This window comes from Acomys russatus, chromosome 12, assembly GCF_903995435.1.
Source record: "Acomys russatus chromosome 12, mAcoRus1.1, whole genome shotgun sequence".
Classification (NCBI taxonomy): Eukaryota; Metazoa; Chordata; class Mammalia; order Rodentia; family Muridae; genus Acomys; species Acomys russatus.
This window is the reverse complement of record NC_067148.1, coordinates 13,875,453-13,899,594: the sequence shown is the minus strand read 5'-3', so window position 1 is coordinate 13,899,594 and position 24,142 is coordinate 13,875,453. Positions and strand designations below refer to the sequence as shown.

General features: G+C 41.1%; 1 protein-coding gene across 2 annotated transcripts in view; it reads right to left on the bottom strand.

The window, feature by feature from the left end:
* Positions 1–24,142, bottom strand: part of Bmpr2 (bone morphogenetic protein receptor type 2) — a 122,274-nt gene that overhangs the window by 28,592 nt on the left and 69,540 nt on the right. For both annotated transcript variants that reach the window (XM_051153873.1, XM_051153874.1), the window contains exons 4-7: positions 6,737–6,847; positions 4,654–4,745; positions 2,896–3,126; positions 759–873 (exon numbers count right to left, since the gene is read on the bottom strand). In XM_051153873.1, coding sequence (XP_051009830.1) covers positions 759–873; positions 2,896–3,126; positions 4,654–4,745; positions 6,737–6,847 — 549 coding nt within the window. The remainder of the gene's footprint in view (positions 1–758; positions 874–2,895; positions 3,127–4,653; positions 4,746–6,736; positions 6,848–24,142) is intronic.

The following is a 24,142-nucleotide window of genomic DNA, read 5'->3' as shown; positions in this document are numbered from 1 at the left end:
GCCAACACTGTCTGAACAGCAATTCACTCAGCACAAGAGTGGGTTAACATGTGCACTAGAAGAACTTCTGGAGGCAGAAGTGGACAATCCACCGCCCCCCCCCCCCCTTCCTGCCCCACCCCACCCCATCCCTCGCCGCCAACTAGAATGCAGCACACTGGACAGTGAAATATCTATGCAGGTGAAAGCCACATGTAAAGAATGGCAGAGAAGAAACACAGAAGCCTTAAGTCTAACATCCTCACACTGCCAAACCGGTCCTTGACACTCTTTAGGTTCTGGTTTTGTTGTTGCTGAAGACTGAGCCCAGGGCCCACGTAATATTAAAACTAATATTACTACTGAACCCGTGTAATATTAAAATCAATATACTTATTTATTCACATAAACAAAATAAATACAAGGAAAATAGAGCCTTGCTAAGAGTATTAACCTAAGATTCACAATAGTCTTTAAGAGGTCTGAAAAGCCTTTAGGGTTTTTCTTGTCTCATCTTATGGTATTAGGGATCAAATGCACAATCTTATATGTGCTAAGGAAGCATCCTACCACAAATTATTTTTTTCTAAAAATAGTTGTGTATATTTTTAGAAAGACAGTCTTCAAATTCTTAATGAGATCCATGCTTGCTTTTCTTCCTGTTATATTCCAATGTTTCCTCATGCTGGCTCTTTCAAACAACTTGTTAATATTCAAATTGTAACAATATAAATCATAGTTTTTCTTCTAAAACATGATTAAAACTTCATTCATCTTACCTCCTCGTGGTAATTCGGTGTGAAGATAAGCCAGTCCTCTGGTCACAGAATGAGCCAGTCGGCAAGAGCTCACCCAGTCACTCGTGTGGAGACTCAGATGTTTGCACAGAGATCCCTGTATGAAGGAAAAGAATACCAAAAAAGTGAAACTTATTTGCTTCAACAAGAAGAGTTAAGTTAGGCAACCTTATAAAGAATTTTCATGATAACAATAAGGCATTTCTGAAAAGAAAGGGGGAGAGAGGGTGTGCTGGCTAGTTTTATGTAACCGACACAGCTATAGTCATCTGAGAAGAAGGAGCCTCAGTGGAGAAAATGCTTCCATATGGTCGGGCTGCAGGCAATGCCTATAGGGCATTTTCTTAATTACTGATTCAGGACTGGTAGTCTTGAGCTCTATAAAAAAGCAGGAACGAACACACACACACACACACACACACACACAAAGGCAACTACAGTAGCTCACACCTTTAATCCCAGGTAGAGGCAAGCAGATCTCAGTGAGTTTGACACTAGCCTGGAATGCACAGTGAGTTCCAGGACAGTCGGAACTACAAAGTAAGACCCAGCCTGGAGACAACAACAACAAAATCCCTTCCAAAAAATCAAGGAATCAAGATGCGCAAGCCAGTAAGCCGTACTCCTCCATTGGCTCTGCATCAGTGTTAGCTCCTGTCCTAAGTTCCTTAATGGTGAACACTGATGTGGAAACCTGAGCCGAATAAACCTTCTCTTCCCCAACTTTCCCAAAAGCTCACGGTGTCGCATCATAGCAACCGTAACCCTAACTAGCACAAGGGGAGAGAAGGACCTTAACTATCATCAATTTTTGTGTTTCAACTATTAAAATTATAGATGGTTATTTCCTTTTAAACACTTCTTTGGACTAATAGATTAACTAGAAATTTTTTGTTGTTGTTTTACCAAATTTTAACAACAATACTGTTATGGTTTATAAGAAGAATACACATGGCTTTTCTAAGTTCATACAGTTATTCCTCTATACTTGCAGAGTTCACATTCTAGGGTTCAATTAACTATATATAAAAATATTTAGGGATAAGGATGTGGCTTAGTGGAAAAGTACTTGCTTAGTATATCCAGTCCCTGGTTTCTTCTCCAATGACATCAAGAAAAACAAGCAAATAACTCAAAGAATCTTCATCTCTACATAACATTTTTTCTTGTCATTTCCCCCTAAATAAACAGGATAATGACTAACAAGTGTTAACATGGCATTTTCACTGTATAGTGAAAAAATTATTTGTAAGAGTTATATGCAAATGCTACGTGGCATTTTATATAAGGGACTTGAACAGCTGTCAGCTTTGTGTGTGTGTAACGTATCCTAGAAGCCACTGCAGGAGGATACTAAGAGGTGATTGTATCCATATACCTGTTCACCTCAAAATATTCACCCACAAATTACAATGAAGTTCTCATGAGACAAGGAGCTTACACAAGAATGAAATGTCAATGTAAGAACTGGTAAGTCTGATGAAAAAGTCTGGCAAAAGAACAGAGAGAGAGAGAGAGAGAGAGAGAGAGAGAGAGAGAGAGAGAGAGAGAGAGAGCGCGCGCGCGCGCCGGGCATGGTGGTGCACACCTTTAATCCCAGCACTTGGGAGGCAGAGGCAGGCAGATCTCTGTGAGTTCAAAGCCAGCCTGGTCTACAAAGTGAGTCCAGGACAGCCAGGGGTACACAGAGAAACCCTGTCTTGAAAAGCCAATCCAAACCAAACCAAACCAAACCATCAAACCCTGTCTAAAAAAAAAAAAAAAGAGGCAGCGAGAAAGAGAAAGTTAAAGAGAATCAAAGAAGAAAGGGTAAGGAAGGGAGGACATGAGGGAGCAATGGAAGGAGGGAAGAAAGGAGGGCAGAGAGATGAATAAAGAGAATTACTAATGCTGTTCTTAATGCACGATCCTCCTGCCTCAGCCTTCTTTCTGGGTACCAGGGTTATAGGCATGTCCCATGATGCCTGACTGAGTGTCATAGTTGACTCCATTTCTGGCATAATCCTTATTTCATTGCAGAACACTAAGAACAAGTTTATAAACACGCAGCGCTCTGTAACAATCCTGAAAACCTGATCAAAGGAACAATGAATGGCAGCGTCCGCCATGCAGAACTTACGCTGGGATAGTACTCCATCACAAGCAGGTACTCCATGCGCCCATCTGCAGTGAGTCTCTCGTCTCCAACTATAAAGCGAGCGATGTTGTCATGTTCCATCAAAGGCACTCTGTAAATGTTTTTTTCATTTATAAAATTCTGACGGTTTGCAAAAGAAAATACTTTTACAGCAACTGGACGCTCATCCAAGGAACCTTTATATACTGCTCCATATCGACCCCGTCCAATCAGCTGTAAGTTTGTTTTTAAAAAGGCAAGTTATTAATTCATATTAAAATTGAACAATTAAATTTACTAAAACAAAAACCCTACAATCCCCCATGATATGTGGCAGCCCTCTTCCACTTTTAGTTTATTCCACTGACAAGAAGCAACTAGTACCTGCGCCTGGTATAATTGAGGAAGCTCCTGCCTGACTAATCTTGTAACACATGAGCACTAAGCACCCTGGACAAAATTAAAAGGAAAAGCAAGAAAGGCCCAAACACACTGGAAAAGCAGTTAGAGTGTAAGGCATCAAGGCGCAGAAGAAAGGAATGCGTTGGTAAGCTACCAGTTTCTATGGCTTTAGCTCGAAAGCAGACTGAAATCAGCTTTGAGCGGTGGAACTAAAATTGGCATGAAAGGGCCTTTTGAACCAGAGGATATCATCGGTGGCAACCAGAGCTTCTAGAGAGTGAGGGTTCAGCCTCAGAAGGAGAAACCAGAACAAGGGAATTCAGTGAACACATGGGACCAATTCTAGCTAAATATACTAACTGAATAGAGATTTGAGTTTCTGCCCAAGAGGCATGTTTACAGTATGTGTCTAACCAAGTTAACTGCTCACAAAAACAGTTAACAAAAAGGCTGGAGAGATCCTCAGTGGCTGTGAGAATACTCATCTAACAGAAGATGGGAGCTGGGAACCATGCCACCTCAGGTGGCCTACAGCTGCCTGTAACTCCAGTTCCAGGAGGCCGAACACCCATTTCTATTGTCCACAGGCAACCGCACCCACACGCACCCACCCACATGTAGGCACACATGCATTCATCTAATTAAAGTTAAAATACATCTTGTTTTGAAAACCAGCACACGTTAGACATTAGCAAGAGTCTTAGGGTTCCAAGTATAGTACACACAGTCTCTAGGAGAGAATAAAAGTCTACCCAGAGCTGGGCGTGGTGGCACATGCCTTTAATCACAGTACTTGGGAGGCAGAGGCAGGCGGATCGCTGTGAGTTCGAGGCCAGCCTGGTCTACAAAGTGGGAATACCCAGGACTACAAGAGGAACCCTGTCTTTAAAAACAAGAAGAAAAAAACAATGACCAAAAAAAGAACATGCCTTTAAGTCCCAGCACTTGGAAGGCAGTAGCAGGCCTCAAACTCTGTTGTGATTATATAACACACACACACACACACACACACACACACACACACACACACACACACACACACACACACACTCCAAATCCTGGGCAAAACTCCAAGTTAGTACTTTTCTCGGTGCTGTAAACCGTACATCATTTTAGACACACTTAAACGTTCTTTTTGTCTTTTCCCTCTTTTTAAAAGGCAGATTCTTACTATGTTGTCTTCCTGGCTGGCCCGGAACTTGCTACGGTGAGCAGATTGGCCTGGAACCTGAGGAAACCTCTTTCTTCTGCTTTGCACATGCACGCCACCACTCCTACAGACACTTCCTAACAGCTCCCGAGGTCCTGGCAGCTGAACAGCACTAAGAGGCCTCTGGGGAAGGTTAGGGCAGGCCTTACCTCCAGCAGCTTCAGACTGTCCAAGTCAAGCGAGGGCTCTGACGCTGCTGCCTCCATCATGTTCATGCTGTGAAGGCCTTGCTTTCGGTCTCCTGGAGGAGGGAGAATACTTTCTAATATGCAACTTTTTCAAAATAGATAGAAATGCCACCTTTTGTTTTGTTTTTGTTTTTGGAGACAGGGTTTTTTCTATTATCTTAGCTGTCCTGGAACTAGCTCCCTCTGTAGACCAAGCTGGCTCGAACTCACAGAGCTCCACCTGCCTCTGCCTCCTGAGTGCTGGGATTAAAGGCATGCACCACAATGTCCAGCTCAAATGTCTCCTTTTTAATATTACAGTTGAGGGGCTGGAGAGATGGCTTAGTGGTTAAAAGCACTGGCTTCTCTTCCAGAGGACCTAGGTTCAATTCCCAGCCCCACACAGCAGCTCACAACTGTGTGTCTGTCTGTCTGTCTGTCTCTGTCTCTCTCTTTCCTTCAAGACAGGGTTTCTCTGTATAGCCCTGGCTGTCCTGGACTCACTTTGTAGACCAGGCTGTCCTCAAACTCACAGAGATTCGTGTGCCTCTGCCTCCCAAGAGCTTGGATTAAAGATGTGCGCCACCACGCTTGGCCTTACAACTGCCTCTAATTCCAGTTTCAGGGGATACCCTTACACAGACATACACTCATTGTAACCACCACTGTACATGAAACTAAAAAAAAAAAAAAAAAAAAAAAAAATGTATTTTACAGGCTGGAGAGATGGCTCAGAGGTTAAAAGTACCATCTGCTCTTCCAAAGGTCCTGAGTTCAATTCCCAGTGGCCACATGATGGCCCACAACCATCCATAATGAGATCTGGTGCCCTTTCTGGTATGCAGGTGTACATGCAGCAGGTAGAACATTGTGTAAATAATAAATAAATAAATCTTTTAAAAAATGTATTTTACAGTTGCCAGACAGTGGTGGTGTACGTCTTTAATCCCAGCACTTGGGAGGCAGAGGCAGTGGATCCCTGTGAGTTTGAGGCCAGCGTGGTCTACAAAATGAGTCCAACACAGACAAGGCTACACAGAGAAACCCTGTCTCGAAAAACCAAAAAAGATATTACAGTTAAGAAGAGCTGCAGCAGGCAATGGAACAAATCACCAAGTAGGAATCATTTGATTAAAGAAGATAAATAGTGAACAGCATGAAAGCAGAATTCTGTGAGCTAACTCCATGATGACTCAGTTTAAAGTATAAAGTCCGAACACTGAATTTTCAAGAAAATTTCAGGAAAAGTATTCAAATGAAAGAGTAAGTGCTGATTTCCTGAACAACCCACTACACCCAAAGTTTATTAGAAGTGATTTGGTACTTGATGAAAAATTATTGGCTTTTTCATAGGTAAAAATAGCATTATGATCATATAATTTTTAGGTCACTATATTATAGAGAAACTGTTAAAATATTTATAGATCCATGGCATCTATTTTGATTAAAATAATTCAGTGGTGTGAAAGGAGTGTTAAGTGGGGATTTAGATTTAAGTAAATTGCCTTCAGGGGTAACTGTTGCAGTTGGGTGGCAGGTAAGTTTAAGACTTCTTGTTGGAGCCGAAGAGATGGCTCAGATGTTGAGAGAACGTGCTGTCCCTTCAGAAGAGCCGAGCTCAGTCCCCAGCACTCACACCAGGTTGCTCACAGCCACCTGTAACTTCAGCTCTAAGAGATACAGCGAGATACAGCGCCATCTTCTGGTCTCCAGGCAGCACACACACGGCATACACAGACATGATCATAAAAATAACATTTTACAATTCTTGTAAAAACTGAATATAGCACAGCGTTTCTGTTTGTATATAGATTTTCCAGAGATCTGAAAAGGAGACAATAGGGCTGTGAAGGTGTTCCGCTGGTACATGTGTGTGCCACCATGCCTGACCACCTGAGCGGCACCCCAGAACCCACCCCAGAACCCACCCCGTAGAAGAGAACCAAGTCCTGCAAGTTATCCTCTGACCTCCGTATATGCGTGACCTCCCTTAAAGAAATAAATTCTGATTAAATAACATGCTTACTAAACGATGAGACAAAAAGTAGTGTTGTTTTTTTTTTACCTGTCAACATTCTGTATCCAAAACATAAGGCGACTATCAATACGGCTAATACAGAAACTGATGCCAAAGCAATGATTATTGTTTCATCTCGATTAAATGAATGAGGTGGACCTAAAAGAGAAAAAGAAAAGTATTTTATTTAATATGCACAAACTAAGATGGGCATGGTGGTGCACACTTTTAATTTCGGCACTCAGGAGGCGGAGGCAGAGGCAGGGGGATCACTGTGAGTTTGAGGCCTGTCTGGTCTACAAAGTGAGTCTAGGACAGCCATGACTACACAGAGAAACCCTGGCTCAAAAAACCAAAAATAAATAAATAAATAAATAAAATACCCACAAACTAGTCTTTAGGAAAGTTATATTAAATTATAATCAAATCAGAAATATTTTTGCACAAAAATTAGAGAAAAAAATTAACCAATTTGTGATAGTTATAAATGACATGGTTTAGTCACATAGATTATTTTATATGAACTTAAAATACTTGTCAAGTATGGTCCTAATTATTAAAGTACCAAGTAGGGACTGGAAAGACGGCTCACTGATTCAGAGAGTACACTGCTCTTTTGGAGGACCCAAGGCCTAGTCCAGCACCCACGTCCTGCAGTCCACCAGGACCTGTAACCCCAGCTCCATAAGATCTGACCCCTTCTCCAGCATCTGAGGGCACCTGTGTTCACACCACGTAGCTGTGGCAGTCTGGATGGGAATGCCCTCACAGGTTCACATATTTGAATACTCGGTCCTCGGTTGGAGAACTGTTTGGGAAGGGTTACGAGCTGTATCCTTGTTAGAGGAGGTGAGCCACTGAGGACAAACTTTGAGTGTCGAAAGATTAGATGCATTCCCCTAGCCAGTCTCTCTCTCTCCTACCTCTATGTCCCCAAATGCTGGGATTACAGATGCGCACCATTGTGCCTGCCCCTCGTCTTTCTCTCTGCCTCATGGTTTGAAGCTCTCAGCTCCTGCTCCAGCACCGTGCCTGCATGCCAGGTGCCATGCTTCCCACCCTAACAGTCACGAACTCTAACCCTCTGAAACCACAGGCCCCAAATACGCTCGATATTTTAAAAAGTATCTTTGGTCACTGTGTCTAATTACAGCAATAGAAACATCTAAGACACTAGCTGGGGCTGACCTTGAACTCACGGCAATTCTCTTACCTCTGCCTTCTAAATGCTAAGACGACAGGTGTACACCACTGAGCCCAGCTTCATATTTGGCTTTAACTCATGTGTTCAGTAGGCTTCAACAGGTTGCTTGACTTTTGAATGCCTCATTTCCTTATTTGTAAAAGGCAGTACCCTGTGGCTCACTTGTCAGTTATGATGGAAGTCTAAGTGCTTAGTAAAGTATAAAGTTCTTTGCAATCAATGGGAATTAAGATCATTAGTACTGATATCATTAATATTAATGAAAAAACATTTCTTTGTGGGCAGCTGAATCTAAACTGAGCCTGAAGCACAGTAAGTCAGTCACTCATTAACTTGACCTTGAGAAAACTTCTGCCTTCATGAACCCACGGTTACTTACTTGCAGAGTGGGAATTCACATATCTAAATTACTAGGCCATTATGAACACGCAAACATGTATGTGACGAGTCAGATCTTATCTATAGCAAATACCCTCGGGACAGATGTCCACAGACTAAACTATGCCTGGAAGTAGCACAAGAGTGACGATTCGGTGCTGTGAAGAGTCCAGACAAATTAAATGGCTCACACGGAAAGAGAAAACTGGAGGATAAATTTTGTCACCATGTTTTAAATACTTATAAGGAATAACTAGATCCAAGTAGTATATATTTTAAAACAGCAGTCTTTACAGAATACAAAACAACTGCTTAGGAGTAAGCAGTCTAATGTAGAAAGAGATTTCCTATGAAATATCTGTTTGCGGTTTTACCATAGGTTTTATAAGTAGTGTTTGACCAGCGGTAAGGCTACACTATCCTTACTTAATCTTCCTTTACATTCAAGCAAAATAAAATAATATCATATTTTGAACTTTAAACGTATCATTTTGTTTGCTTATTTGTTTCTTAGGGTTTTTTTTTTTTTTTTTTTTTGATAGAGGATCTCATTGTGCCGAACTCGCTTTGTAAACCAGGCTGGCTTTGAACTCAGAGAACCCCCATGTCTAAGCCTCACAAGTGCTAGAATTAAAGGCATGCATATCTTGACTGACAGTTTTGTCACTCTTTTTAAAATTAATTTATTCAGATTACATCTCAATTGTTATCCCATCACTTGTATCCTCCCATTCCTCCCTCCCTCCCACTTTCACCCTATTCTCCTCCCCGAAGTCTAAGACTGAGGGGGACCTCCTCCCCCACTATATGGTCACAGGCTATCAAGTCTCATCTTGGTAGCCTGTTTATCCTTTCTTTGAGTGCCACTGGGCCTCCCCACCAAGGGGAGGTGGTCAAATATGAGGTACCAGAGTTTGTGTCAGAGTCAGTTCTGGCTCTCCACTCAAGTGTGGTGAATGTCCTGTCCATAGGCTAGATCTGAGTAGGGGTTCGCTGTTTACTGCATATATTGTCCATGGTTGGTATAGTAGTTTGAGCAGAACCCCAGGGCCCAGTTCTGCCCGTCCTGATGTTCTTCCTGTAGGTTTCTAGGACCCACTGGATCCTACTATTCCTCCATCTCCCATACTTCTCTCATCTAGAGTCCCAATAGGATGTCCTCACATCTATCCCAATCTCCTGGTAAGTGAAGACTTTCATGGGACACGCCTCTTGGGCTAGTGTCCAATTGTAAGTGAGTATATACCATATGAGTCTTTCTGCTTCTGGGTTAACTAACTCAGTATGATCGTTTCTAGTTCCATCCATTTGTCCACAAATTTCAGGATTTCCTTGTTTTTAATAGCTGAGTAGTATTCCATAGTGTAAATGTACCACAGTTTCTTTATCCATTCTTTGACTGAGGGACATTTAGATTGTTTCCAGGTTCTGGCTATTATGAATAAGACCGCTATGTCTACATGTAGAAAAATGCAATTAGACCCATATTTGTCACTGTGCACAAATCTCAAGTCCAAATGGATTAAGGCTCTCAACATAAAACCAGAGACACTAAATCAGTTAGAAGAAAAAGTGGAGAAGAGCCTAGAACACATTGGCACAGGTGACAACTTCCTGAACAGAACATCAATAGCCCAAGCCTTAAGGTCAACAATCAATAAATGGGACCTCGTGAGGCTGAGAAGCTTCTTTAAGGCAGGAGACACTGTCAACAGAACAAAGCGACAGCCTACAGACTGGGAAAAGATCTTCACCAACCCTACATCTGACAAAGGTCTAATATCCAAAATATATAAAGAACTCAAGAAATTAAACACCACCAAACCAAATAACCCAATTGAGAAATGGGGCTCAGAACTAAACAGAGAATTCTCAAAAGGAATATTGAATGACTGAGAAACACTTAAAGAAATGCTCAACGTCTTTAGTCATCAGAGAAATGCAAATCAAAACGACTCTGAGATTCCATCTTACACCCATCAGAATAGCTAAGATCAAAAATTCAAGTGATACCACATGCTGGCGAGATTGTGGAGAAAAGAGAACACTCCCTCATTGCTGGTGGGAATGCAAACTTGTACAACCACTTTGGAAATTATCTGGCGCTATCTCAGAAAACTGGGAATAGGGCTTCCACAAGACCCAGCTATTCCACTCCTTGGAATATACCCAGAAGATGCTCCACCACACAACAAGGACATATGCTCAACCATGTTCATAGCGGCCTTATTAATTTTGTCACTCTTTACAATTAAAATCAAGCATACTATATATTAAAACTTTCTTACTTGTGGTCAAACTAGAATTTTCTATGGCAAACAGGAAACCTCAATGAAAGTATTTCTCCAGTGAATTATCTCAAATTCTGCACAGCTGCGTACCAAAACGTCACAATCAGTATTTCTATAGAAGATGTTGATGCAGTGAAATACTCAAGTTACAAGACATTTACTAGATCCTAGTAAACCTCAACGTATTACAAACTGTAGTTAAATATTTTCAACATATAGTCATTTATAGATGGAAAGAGTACAGAAACTCATCTTTGGCTAGAGATCTAACTCAGTAGTAGAGTGTTTGCCTAGTGTGTGCAAGGCCCTGGGTTTGCTCTCCAGTACACAGAAAAAGAAAAAAGCCAACCAATCAACCCCCGCTGTCCTCCAGACAACTGAACCCTACCTCAACTTACTACAATAAAATACTAGCATGGCTCTAACTATTTTTAAAGAGTAAAAAGGAAGAAGAAAATAAGAAAGGTTGTTAAGGGATACAGAGAAACTAAAACTTACATACCACTGATGGGAATACAAGATGGTATAGACACAGTAAGCAATTTAGTAGGTTCCCAAAATGTTATTAGAATTTTCACAAAATTTGATAGTTTATTCCTAGGCATATACATAAAGAAATGAAAATACGGATTCAAGCAAACTGTTCTACAGGATCACTAGGCGCAAATACTAGAGTGGAAATGCAAATATTCATACACTTATGAATCAATAAACAAAATGTGGGATACCTACAAAAATGACACACTAAAGATCAGATATTTTATGATTTCATTCATGTGAATTATCCAGAACAGGCAAATCCACAGAGACAAACAGCAGATTAGAAGTCGCTAGGCATGGGAAAAGAGGGGCTAGGGAGCTACTTTAAATAGAGATTGCCCTTTGTCGGGTGATGAAAATGCTTTGGAACGCCATAAAAATAATGGTTGTACAATATCATGAAAGTATTGAATAGTATATTTTTAATCTAGTTCATTCTGTTATGAAACTGTATCTCAATTTAAAAAAAAAACCCTCACTTAAGAATTTGTTAAACTCGGTTGGGAACAGAGACACACACCTGTAATCCCAGCATTTAGGAAGGCAGAGGCAGGCAGACCTCTATGAGTTCAAGGCTAGCCTGGTCTACAAAGTGAGCACAGGACAGTTCAAAAGGGACACATTATTTCAGCACACATACAATTAAATAACTTACGGATTTTAAACATAAATATAAAAATACTGTAAGTGCCTACAGATTATCTTCTGTTACTAAGACTATCAAACAGTAAGATGCTTCAGAGGGCAAAGGTGAAGGCCATCAAGTCTGATGACCCGAGCTCAAACCCTAGGACCCACATGGCAGAAGGAGAGACCTAGCTCCTAAAACATGTCCTCTGATCTGCACATGTACCAAGCAAGGCACAGTACCTCATACCATGTGTGTATGTGCATGCACAAACATACACACACCAACAACCAGCTGATACACTTCCCTGTCCGTGGGGATATAGTACAGGAGGATTAGTGGATACCTCTGATAATACTAAGCCCTATAGAATTGCTTTCTCCTTATCTGTGGACTCTACATGTATATAGACAATTAAATATAAACTAAAAATACTTTAGAGAAACCCAGAACATTTCAGGAAACAAAACTTGAATTTGCCATGCACAAGCCCACGTGAAGGGGTGGTGCTCGGGAAGCCACTGCAGCTACGCACAAGCCCACGCAAAGGGGTGGTGCTTGGGATGCCACCGCAGCCACGCACAAGCCCACGCGAAGGGGTGGTGCTTAGGACAACAGCTGCAGCGCCTACAGTCCCTCCCATCCTCGTCTCGCTCCAGGTCCCACTTGTGTAATGCGTAGTTAGATGTGTTTGTGTTGCATGTGTGCAGACTGATTTTGTCTTTATTTTCTAAGCAATATAGTAATTAGAACTACTTATATAGCATTTGCATTGTATGAGTTATCATTATAAGTAACCTAAAGATGATCTTACAAAAAATAGAGATAATTTACAGTATCTGCTAAGGTATGCATAGATTGTTACTTTGTAGCTTATACAGTCATGCTTTAGGACATCTGCTGGGCGTGCTGAAGAATGATTGTGTAGACTTCTTTTTCTTTCTTTCTTTCTTTCTTTTTTCTTTTCTTTCTTTTTTTGGTTTTTCGAGACAGGGTTTCTCTGTGCAGTCTTGGCTGTCCTGGATTCACTTTGTAGACCAGGCTGGCCTTGAACTCACAGCGATCCGCCGGCCTCTGCCTCCTGAGAGCTGGGATTAAAGGTGTGCACCACCACGCCCAGCTATTTTTCTTTCTTTTAAAGATTTATTGATTTATTATTTATACAGTGTTATGCCTGCATATACACCTGCAGGCCAGAAGAGGGCACCAGATCTCATTATAGATGGTATTAAGTCACCAAGTAGTTGCTGGGAATTGAATTCAGGACCTCTGGAAAAGCAGCCGGTGTTTTCTTAACCTTTGCGCCATCTCTCTAGCCCTGATTTTTTAAAAAATTTATACCTCTGATAAAGTTTAATTTATAAATTAGGCATAGCAAGAGGTCAACAATAGGTAATGACAAAATAGAGAGTACTAAAATTGTCAACATTACTCTAATCATCTGGGACCATTACTAAATAAATAAAATGATGAAGTGAATGTGGATACTTGTGATATCACAGCCATCCGTCTGCAGCTACAGGGTGGGGAGCATGCCTTGGCTGTTGTTTTATTGCTTATAGTTTCAGAAACTAACCCATGATCACCAGGCAAGGTGCTGGAGCAGTGGCTGGGAACGTTACATCCTGACCCACAGGCAGCAGCCACTCAGAGACAATGGCCTACTGTGGGCTGCTGAAACCTCCTCCAACAAGGCCTCCCCTCCTAATCCTTTCCACTTCCTGGGACCAAGCAGTCACACATACGAGCCTATGGGAGCCATTCATTCAAGTCACCACAGAACACAGGCCATTTGGACATGCTAGAAAAATAGCTATTTCACACTTGGTTGGTTTAATCACATTACTCTGAACTGTGCACAATTAAAAACTTATGAAGTATACATTTCAAGATTTTACAATTTAACATTTCTGAGCTAAGGTTTACTGTGAGCAACTGATACCTCAGAAGGTGAAGCCCTCTGGTAAAATGGAACCACTGAATTTTGTTTTATGAACATGAAAATTTCAGCTGGACGTGATGATACACACCAGCAATCCTAGCACTTGGGAGGTGGAAACAAAAAACTAGGAGTTCAAGATAATCCTCACTAATTCAGTAAGTTGGGGGCAGGGCTGGGCTGCAGAATGAGACTTTCTCAGAAAAACATAACAAACAAGAAAGAAAGAAAATATCTTAGGTTTTCCTCAAATTAGAAACAAAGAGCATAGTATTTTGTTTTAAGTATCAGTAAATAACAGGTGGAAATCCCAGCAGTGGTGGTGCCCGCCTTTAATCCCAGCACTTGGGAGGCGGAGGCAGGTGATCTCTGTGAGTTCCAGGCCAGCCTGGTCTACAGACTGAGTTCCAGGCTAGCCAAAGCTACAAACTGAGAAACATTGTCTTGAAAAACCAAAAAGGAAAAAAAAAGTAGAACTATGGCTCAATGGTTAAAACCATTTGCTGCTCTTACATAGGATTCGGGTTCAGTTCCCAGCACCTACACGGCTCACAGCCGTCTGTAACTTCAGTTTTGGGGGCCCCAATGCCCTCTTCTGGCTTCCGAGGGCGCCAGGCATGCATGCGGTACACAAACATACATGCGGGCAAAATAATAAATAAGTATCAGCAAATAATGCTCACATTTTGTTACAGTCAAAGCAAAACAAAGATGGAAGATGAAAGACAAGACAAAAAGAAGAAACACTGAGGTAGCAAGAACAGTGCTATTTACGATGGAGATGACTAAAGAAGACAGACCAGCAGAGAACAAACGACCACGGTGAAAGCGGGCTGGAAATACGTTCTTCACGTTAGATTTAGCATTCTATTAGGTAAGTGGGTATCAAAGAAACCAGGAATTTTCAGATCTTTCTGAAATTTAAATTAGGAATCTTGAGTCCTTCCTTTGTTGTTACTTTTAATAGATTTTATTTACTTATTATCATCATCACCATCATCATTATTGTTACCTCACTGTGTGTCTCTGGCTGTCCTAGAACTCACTAGGTGGACTAGGCTGGCCTCAGACTCCCGGAGACCCACCCGCTGCAACCTTGGGTGCTGGAGTTAAAGGCATGTACTACCACACCGACAGAATGATTGACTGATTAACTTTTTGGTTTTTCGAGGTAGGGTTTCTCTATGTAGCCTTGGCTGTCCTGGCCTCAAACTCAGATCCACTTGCCTCTGCCTCCCTGAGTGCTGGGATTACAGGTGTGAGCCACTGATCCTAGCCAGATTTAATTCTTCAGGGTAGTTTTAAGTTTACAAAACATTATCCATAAAGCTCCAAGTTTCTTCGTGTTCTCTGTAACTTCCTCCTGTTAGATGTCACATGAGGATGTGTTAGGGACTAAGCTGTGTTCTGGTCCCCAGCACTCATATTCCAGTGTGGTGAGGTTCAGATACTCTGCAGAGACCAAAGCTCCATGATAAAACTTTTATGGCAAAACCGGGCGTGGTGGCACACGCCTTTAACTCCAGCACTCAGGAGGCAGAGGCAGGTGGAGCTCCATGAGTTTGAGGTTAGCCAGGGCTACACAGAGAAACCCTGTCTTGAAAAACAAAACAAACCAAAAAGCCCTTTCACGATGAGGTTGGTGCTTTAGGACGGTCAGGTAGGAGGTACTGGTGGGCACCGCTATGCCCAGGATGTAAAAGACATCAGCAGCAGGATGAGGGGCTCAAGGCCAGTCTTGCCTACGTACATAGTGAGTTTAATGCCAACTGTGGCTGCACAGACCCTGCCTCAAATTGTTTTTAGAAAGAAAAAGATGTTTCAGCCTGGTCTACACAGTGAGTTCCAGGACAGGCATAGCTGTTACACAGAGAAACCCTGTCTTGAAGGAAAAAAACAAAACAAAACAAACAAACAAAAAAAAAAAAATCAAAGAAACAACAAAATAAAACAAAAAAGAAAATAAAAAGATGTTTCATTTTCTTTTTCACTCCCAGTATTTCACAATGCTAAGTAAACACTGTATCACTTGGACTAACACCCCAAGACCCAGTATGATTTTTTTTTTTTTCATGATTCATCTAGTTCTAAAAATTGGAGAGGGCTTTTTTCTTCCTAATCAATAACGTCCCTTCAAGTTTTCTTTCCTCTATAATGTCTCTTGGAGTATAAACTATTTAACCCTGAAGTACAATCCATTTTCTTCTTTTGTTGTCTGTTATTTTGGCATCATGTCTAAAAATCTGCTGTTAAATTTAGTCATCACACATCACACATGTGGCCATGCTTAAGACTTCACTCTGACAGGCCTGGGCACACAGCTAAGGAGCAGAGCATGAGGAGTGAATATTCATACCCACTAAAACAGAAAATATTTTATTCTAAAAAAAACCACCAACGCTTCTAGGAACCGAGAGCAGCTCAACACATCACAACATATGAGAGGTACAGCTACTTGGGGGGTTGGGTGGGAGGATTCTTTTCCTGTTGCTGGTGGTTCTAAACATTACATATTTTTCCCCACAGAGTAAAAGGTATTTAAATATATAACTGAAAATGGAAAATAGCATTAAATTCATTAGCTCAAAATAGAGAGGGTGAAAAAGTGTTAAGGGACTTTTAAACATGTTAAATACCATACCAATGGTTAAATGTCTCAAATTAGAAACATTCCAGGTTATGTCATATGCTCTAAAAACTTGACATCACTTAAAACCTGCCAGGAAAAATATTTCAATATGTGTATTCGTGTGTGTGCAATAAAAGCTTTTAACTGGAAAGCCCATTTTTATTTCTTTAATCCTTTTAAAAAAGATTTTTGTTCAGAGGCAGGCAGAGTTCAGCCAGCCTGGTCTACAAAGTGAGCCCTGGACAGCTACACAGGGAAACCCTGTCTCAAAAAACAAAACAAATATTGTTTTATTTTTAATTATGTGTGTGTGTGTGTGTGTGTGTGCGCGCGCGCGCGCGCATGTGAGTGCAGGTATTCCCAGAGGCCAAAAGCGCTGGACGCCTCTGGAGGTGGAGTACAGGCAGTTGTGAGCTGCCTGATGTGGCTGCTGAGACCAAACCTGGGTTCTCCACAAGAGTGGTATGAGCTTTTTAAAAAATTAAAATTAAAATATAAATACACACACACACACACACACACACACACACACACACACACACAGGCTTATAAGTCATCTCTCCAGCCACTAAAATAATTCTTTTTATGCCATATGTTCTTTATGCCATGCCTGAATGTTCTTGTTCCTTTGCCCTAATACGCACTCTCTTTCTTCTCTTAGTCCCCTCAGTTAAATATTCAGGCAAACACAAACAATGCTAAGTATGCCTATGTGCAATGGCAGGGCTTTCACAAGCAAACATTTCCTGAGTGCAGAACAGACAGGGAGCCTGGGATGTTTCTGTTTACAAATCCTGGAGCCAGGCGGGGGCTCCTGCTGGAGGCAGGCTGTCTGCTTCCTTACTACACTCAGCTTTTGTGTGGGTCTGTGTCAAAGAAAGAACAACATTGTTAGATGTGCAGCAACCAGCAGGAGAAGTCTGAATAAAGCACAGTAGTGGTCACTCTTTAACCACTCTGTGCGGAGACACAAATTAGGGCTTAGGTTTTTTTCCTCAAGGAATGTATTTTTCATAAAAGTAAAGAAATAGTTTAAACATCAACACAATTAATGTAAGAAGAATTTAATGAATTTCTAAGATAATAACTAAGATTGCTAAAATAGTTCCATACTGTGTCACATAGCTCAGAATTTTCAACAAATTTTGTTTTGGTTTGGTTCAGTTTTTAGAGAGAGGATTTGTCTGTGTAGCCCTGATTATCCTAGACTCACTCTGCAGACCAGGCTGGCCTGGAACTCAGAGATCCGCCTGCCTCTGCCTCCCAGAGTGCTGGGATTAAAGGTGTGCACCACCATGCCTAGCTTCAACACCTATTTTTATAGGGTATGAATAATGTTGACTTAACTAATATGTTTGGAATAGCACTTATACAGTGACCACAATTAGATCAATGCTTTTTAAAAATAATTTTATTTTATAAGCATTGGTGTGTAGGTGTCAGATCCCCTGGAACTGGAGTTACCGACAGTTGTGAGCTGCCATGTGGGTGCTGGGAATTGAACCCCTGTCCTTTGGAAGAGTAGCCAGTGCTCTTAACCACTAAGCCATCTCTACAAGCCTCTCATATCAATGTTTATGTTTAGTATATTCTTTTGAAAAAAATTAGCCAGGCCATGGTGGCACATGCCTTTAATCCCAGCACTTGGGAGGCAGAGGCAGGTGGATCTCTGTGAGTTTCAGGCCAGCCTGGTCTACAGAGTGGGTTCCAGAACAGCCACAGCTGTTACACAGAGAAATCCTATCTTGAAAAACCAAAACGAAAACAAACAAAAAACCAAAACCAAAACAACAACAACAACAAAATTTTAATTAGGAAAATTTTCTCATTTCTTTTTACTTTTCAGCAAAATTTTAATATTGAATACTTAAGACCAATTTAACTTATCTCATTAAATAATCTGGTCTAGCTTTTAAACAAAACAAAACCAACAATAAACAAAAACAAGCCATGACTTGCTAACTTTATGTTTGATTTACAAAAGAATAGCAGAAAATTAAACACACACACACACACACACACACACACACACACACACACACACACGGAGGGGATAAGTTAAAACAAAAGAGAAAAAGATCGTTAGAAAGTAGTGAAACAAAAATAGATATCTAATATTTGCCCTCTTAAACATTTAGCTTCATTCTTTGTAGTTTAAAATAAAAAAATGTGTGTTCTGTTAGAGGATGCCTGACTGTATGCTGCACCAACTTCACACCCACGAGGGTCAGGAAGACCTGGAGTTACTAACGCTTGCAGGCCGCCTTGTAAGGCTGGGAACTGAACCTAGGTCTTCTGAAGAGCAGCTGGTGCTCTTAACTGATGAACCATCTCTCTGGCCCAGTGTTTTACTTTTTAAAACTTTGTTATATCCTGCTTTTCAGTTACTTAGTTATGATCCCCCCTCTTTTGTAACTTTACTTTAAAATCTGAAATGATGGTAAAGAAAATATTCTATGAAACCAAGAGTGACAGAAATAGAAATACATGACTTCATTTATATGAATGAGATTCCAGAGTGGTCAGACACATAAGGTTCCTAAGTCCAAGTGCACAAGTGCAGTCCCCAAGGATTTGGAGAAATCAAGTAATGACGAGCTGTTAAATAAGTGTAGTTTCCTTCTTTTTCCTTAAGATGTATTTATTTATTATGTACACAGTACCCTACCTGCATGTACACCTGCTCCTGAGGAGAGGACATTAACTCACATTATAGATGGTTGTGAGCCACCATGTGGTTGCTGAGAATTGAACTCAGGACTCTGGAAGAGCAGTTGGTGCTCTGAACCTCTGAGCCATTTCTCTAGCCCAAATAAGTGTAGTTTCAATTTTACAAGATAAAAAGGGTTTTTGGAGACTGATTATACGACAGTGTAAACATACTTACAAGTGCTAAGCTTTAGACTTCACTATGATTGCTTGTGGGGCCGGAGAGATGGCTCAGAGGTTAGACCTCACATTTTTCATTAAAAAACTTAAAAAAAAAAAAAAAGATTTATTTATTATGTTTACAGTGTTCTGCCTGCATGTGTGCCTGCAGGCCAGAAGAACGCACCAGATCTCATTGCAGATGTCTATAAGCCACTATGTGGTTTCTGGGAATTGAACTTAGGACCTTTGGAAGAGCAGGCAGTGCTCTTAACCTCTGAGCCATCTCTCCAGCCCAAAGAACTTATTTTTTAAATACTGAAATGTTTTCATGGTGCTGGGTGCGTGTTTGAAGAGTTCTGGCCAAAGAATTAAGTTAGGAGCTGGGTGTGGTGCCGTACGCCTGTAATCCCAGCACTCTGAGAGGCAGAGGCAGGCGGATCACTGTGAGTTCTAGGACAGCCTAGCCTACAAAGCAAGTCCAGGATAGCTAGGACCACACAGAGAAACCCTGTCTTGAAGGGGGGGAAAAGACTGTATATATATAAACTTCAATAGTACAAATTTCAGTGTTTATAAATTACTGATACTGCTAGTATTTCAAAACAGTGTTATTATCTAGCAAATTAGCTGTTGAATGTTTTACACTCAAAATACTTCTTAAATTTATGTGTCTTAATTTTTGAATAAGCAAAATACTGACAGGAAAATTTAGAGCTACTCAACGAGGAGTCTTCGTAACCACCCCAGTTCTCAATAATGCGCACATACCCTCATGCTCTCAGGGATGTACAGACGGACGGACGGACACATGGACACATATACGCAGGCGCGTGCACACACGCACATACTTGTGTATATTTGTGTTCTTTCAGAAGTTCCTTATATGTGTAGGATACAGAAATAAATAGGAATCCTCTTCTTTTCTGAAATATTTAATATTTCCTTGAAGCTTTTCTTGTATTTAGTCTGGACATACTTTGAAATCACTCTAAAACTTCATACAGTGTCTTAACACTATTGTGGCAAACTAAGTTAACCTGTTCTCTACTGATGTACATTTAGTTTATTTCTGTTTTGCTGTAACCATGCTGCAATGGATAACTTTGTTTCTAATCATTTCAAGTCATAAGCATGTGCACTAATATGATAGCTAAGCTTGGGTGTCAAGCTGACCACATCTGGAATTAACTAAAACCTAAGCAGCTGTGCACAGCTGTGAGGGATTTCCTAGAATGGATTATTGGAGGTGGAAGGGCCCATCCTAAATCTGCACTACAACTTCTGGCAGCAGCCAATTTAGAGGCCTGCTTGCCCTGGCTGTCACTGGCAGGTTCATCTATCCTGCTGCTGAGGCATCACTTTGCTGGGGTTAGAACTTACTTCTTTGGGATTCCAAGGCAAACTGAAGACTAGCAGCTCCCTAGGAATTCTCTGGGACTCTGGTGTCAAGTAGGGATTGCTGACGACATCCAAATCTCATGGACTGAACAAACTACTTTATTCTTTATCCTTCTGCCAAGAGACAAGCCACTGTAGGACTACTCAGTCCAGAACCTGTGAGCCAGACTAATACAGCAAAGGACCAAGGCTCAGAAATAGAACTCTGGAGTTTGGGATTTATTCTCTGGGTTTTTCTTTGCACCGCACCAATTAAAGAAAGGATAATATGCAATGTATTCCAATGTTTTCAAAGAAGTATTGATCATGAAGCACATTAATGAATTAGAACCATCACTGCATGATTAATGCTGACCATACTCCGGGAAGTCTCTTGTGATGATCTGAATATTTGTCCCCCAGAGTCTGTAATCACATGGGCTGTGTTCCTATGGTGTTACTAAGTAATTTTAATACTTGAGAGACATCCCAGTATCATGCCCTGTGTTACACAGCTAATCATTTCTCATTTATTACTATGGAATAACTTTTAAATGGATAACAACTTTAAAAGGATTTTTATAAAAGGCAACTGTTTGAATGTCTTGGTTGCTTAGACTTTCAAATATTTAGTCAGTTGAATCAGTTCAGGCTATAATAATATATACTAGGTAGAACAGTTAAGAGGGCTGATTTATTTCCTTACAAGTTACATACACAAAAGTTGAGAAATTTTGCTCAAATATTTGAAGCTGTCAACAAATTTTCTAAAGCGCTCGTGCCACTTCTCCTGGGAAGGTGGAAAAGCAGGATACTGGGAAAATAGATCTACGACAGCATCCAAAGGATGTTTGTCTATGTGATTAGAAAGACTTATCGCTGGACTCCAGGTCTAAAAGCACAAAAGTGTTCCTGAATGAAGGCACCAGTGAGCAGGCAAAGGAAGCTCAGGAGCTGAAGGACAGTGGCGTCATGGGCTGGGATGCTGGGGATATAACACGGATGATAATTCAAGCTCTGCTCTTCTAGTGTGCTAAGGTTGGAATGCAAAAATCCTGTATTTTGGGGCTGGAGAGATGGCTCAGTGGTTAAGAGCACTGCCTGCTCTTCCAAAGGACCTGGGTTCAATTCCCAGCACCCACGTGGCAGCTCACAACTGTCTGTAACGCCAAGATCTGACACCCTCACACCAATACACATAAGTTAAAATTAAATAAAATATTTTTTTAAAAATCCTGTATTTCCTAGATTGTCTTGTGGATGCCACGAAAAGGTCCAGATATCTTTGGGAAGCTGGTTTTTCCTAGTCTACCAAACGCTGAATCAGCAGAGGCCTGTGATGATTTCCCTTAGCTTAGAAGTACAGGAAGGATGTCCAGGAGACATTCCGCAGGTATAAAGTATGGCAGGGGTAGTTTTAGAGTGTGGTGGCTTCTTGCTTGTGGCAGCGTGATTTTACGTTGATCAACTAGCTTCCTTGGTGGGCTGGTCCTATGCTTGAGGCTTTGAGGGTAACTCCTGAAAGCTCTAGCTAACATTTTCTCTATTCTGATGGTTTTCCACATGTGGTCCCTAGAACACCAATCAATACTGCCTAGGAAGTTGTTCGAGATGCAAATCAGAAAACCAAGAGTGGAGTCAACAGTTTGTCTTTATATTACTCCAAAGACTCTGATTAGGTTAACATTAAACTGTGGCTTCAGTGTCATTTATCCCCTCCAAAATTCACGTTAAAATTTAATCTCTACATCTTTAATCCCAGTACTTGCGGGGGCGGGGGTGCAGAGGCAGGCAGATCTCTTGAGTTCCAGGCCAGCCTGGTCTACAGAGTGAGTTACAGGGCAGCCAGGGCTACACAGAGAAACTTTGTCTCAAAAAACCAAAAATTAATCTTTATAACCAAGCATGGTGTATAAGCCCTTAATCCCAGCACTTGGAAGGTAGGGGCAGGTAGATCACTGTGAGTTTGAAGCTAGCCTGGTCTATGGAGAAAGTTCCAGGCTAGCCAGTGCTACAAAGTGACTGAAACCCTGTCTTAAAACAAACAAACCCAAAACATAAAACAACAATTTATTCATCACTATAAGATATCATTAGGAGATAGGACCAGATAAAAATCTTTAAGAGTTGTTAAGGGCCTGCTTTCATGAATGGATAAACTTGTGAAAGTAATGAATGGATCGGTGGGGTTAATGGGACATCCCTCAGAAGCTCCCCTGTCTCTTGCCCTGTGATAGGCTACCCAACCTGAGGACTCTGCCAGCAAGAAGACCATCACAAGATGTGACCCTCTGAACTTACACCAACGCTGTGAGTCAAAATAAACATCATAAGCTTGGCAGTCTACATATCGTGTTTGAAGCACACAGAGGAGTAAGGTAAAAATCCGTTATTGTTCCTGTTCTAGGAACTGCTGTTCCTCATGTAATAATTCACTGCCACTTTTGACACTGGCTAGGTAAGTTAGGACTCTGTTCCCCTCAACTGAAATCTGACCAATAGGAAATCCAACTTAATTACAGTTGAGTCAAAGCCGACTAAAACTCTTTTAGACGTAGAACACACAGCTTTAGCCTTTGTGGGGACTAGAGATAGCCAAGCATTCTTTAAGTTCGCCTTCCTACAGTCATGAGGTGTAGCAGTCATTACTTATTACCAAAACAAGACTTGGCTACTGACTCTCCCAAGGGAATTTTGATGCTTATATTCTTGCTGGGATTTGTCCTGTAGTATGAATCAAAGATTATATAGACTACCAATTCACTCTTCAGGGGTTGTTTTTAGCCATTAAGTTTCTAAAATGTTATTTTCAGTATTAGAAAAAAAGTTTTGAAAATTATGCTAGCCGGGCATGGTAGCGCACACCTTTAATCCCAGCACCCAGGAGGCAGAGGCAGGCAGATGGCTGTGAGTTCAAGGCCAACCTGCTCTACAAAGTGAGTCCAGGACAGTCAAGGCCACACAGAGAAACCCTGTCTTGAAAAACCAAAAGAAAAAATAAAAAAGAAAGAAAAGAAAATTATGCGAGAGAGCTGGGCGTGGTGGTGCAAACCTTTAATCCCAGCACTCTGGGAGGCAGAAACAGGCAGATCACTGTGGGTTCAAGGCTAGTCTAGACTACAAAGTGAGTCCAGGACAGTCAAGGCTACACAGATAAACCCTGTCTCGAAAAAAGAAAATTATGCTAACAGGGCTACATACAAATAAAATGTCAGGTATCTTTGCTTGAGTGAAGTTGACAGAGTATAATTAAAAATAATTTTATCTCATATGACAAATACTCTAATTAGACAGGAATTTTTTTTTAAAGATTTCTTTTTGCTTTCTAGTTATGTGTGTGTGTGTGTGTATGCACCCTGTGGATGTGCAGGTGCCTGAACAGGCCAGAAGCGGAATCTACAAAGGTGTTTACAGGCAGCTGTGAACTACTGGATGTTGGAGCTGGGAATCAAACTCAGGTCCTCTGGAAAAGTAGGAAGTACTCTTAACTGCTGTGTCATCTCTCCAGCTCAGGAATATTTCTTCTTAGTAAAAATAGGGTTGGGAAACTAATTACAATGACTGTAGCTCATAGATTACACACACTCTCAAAAATTG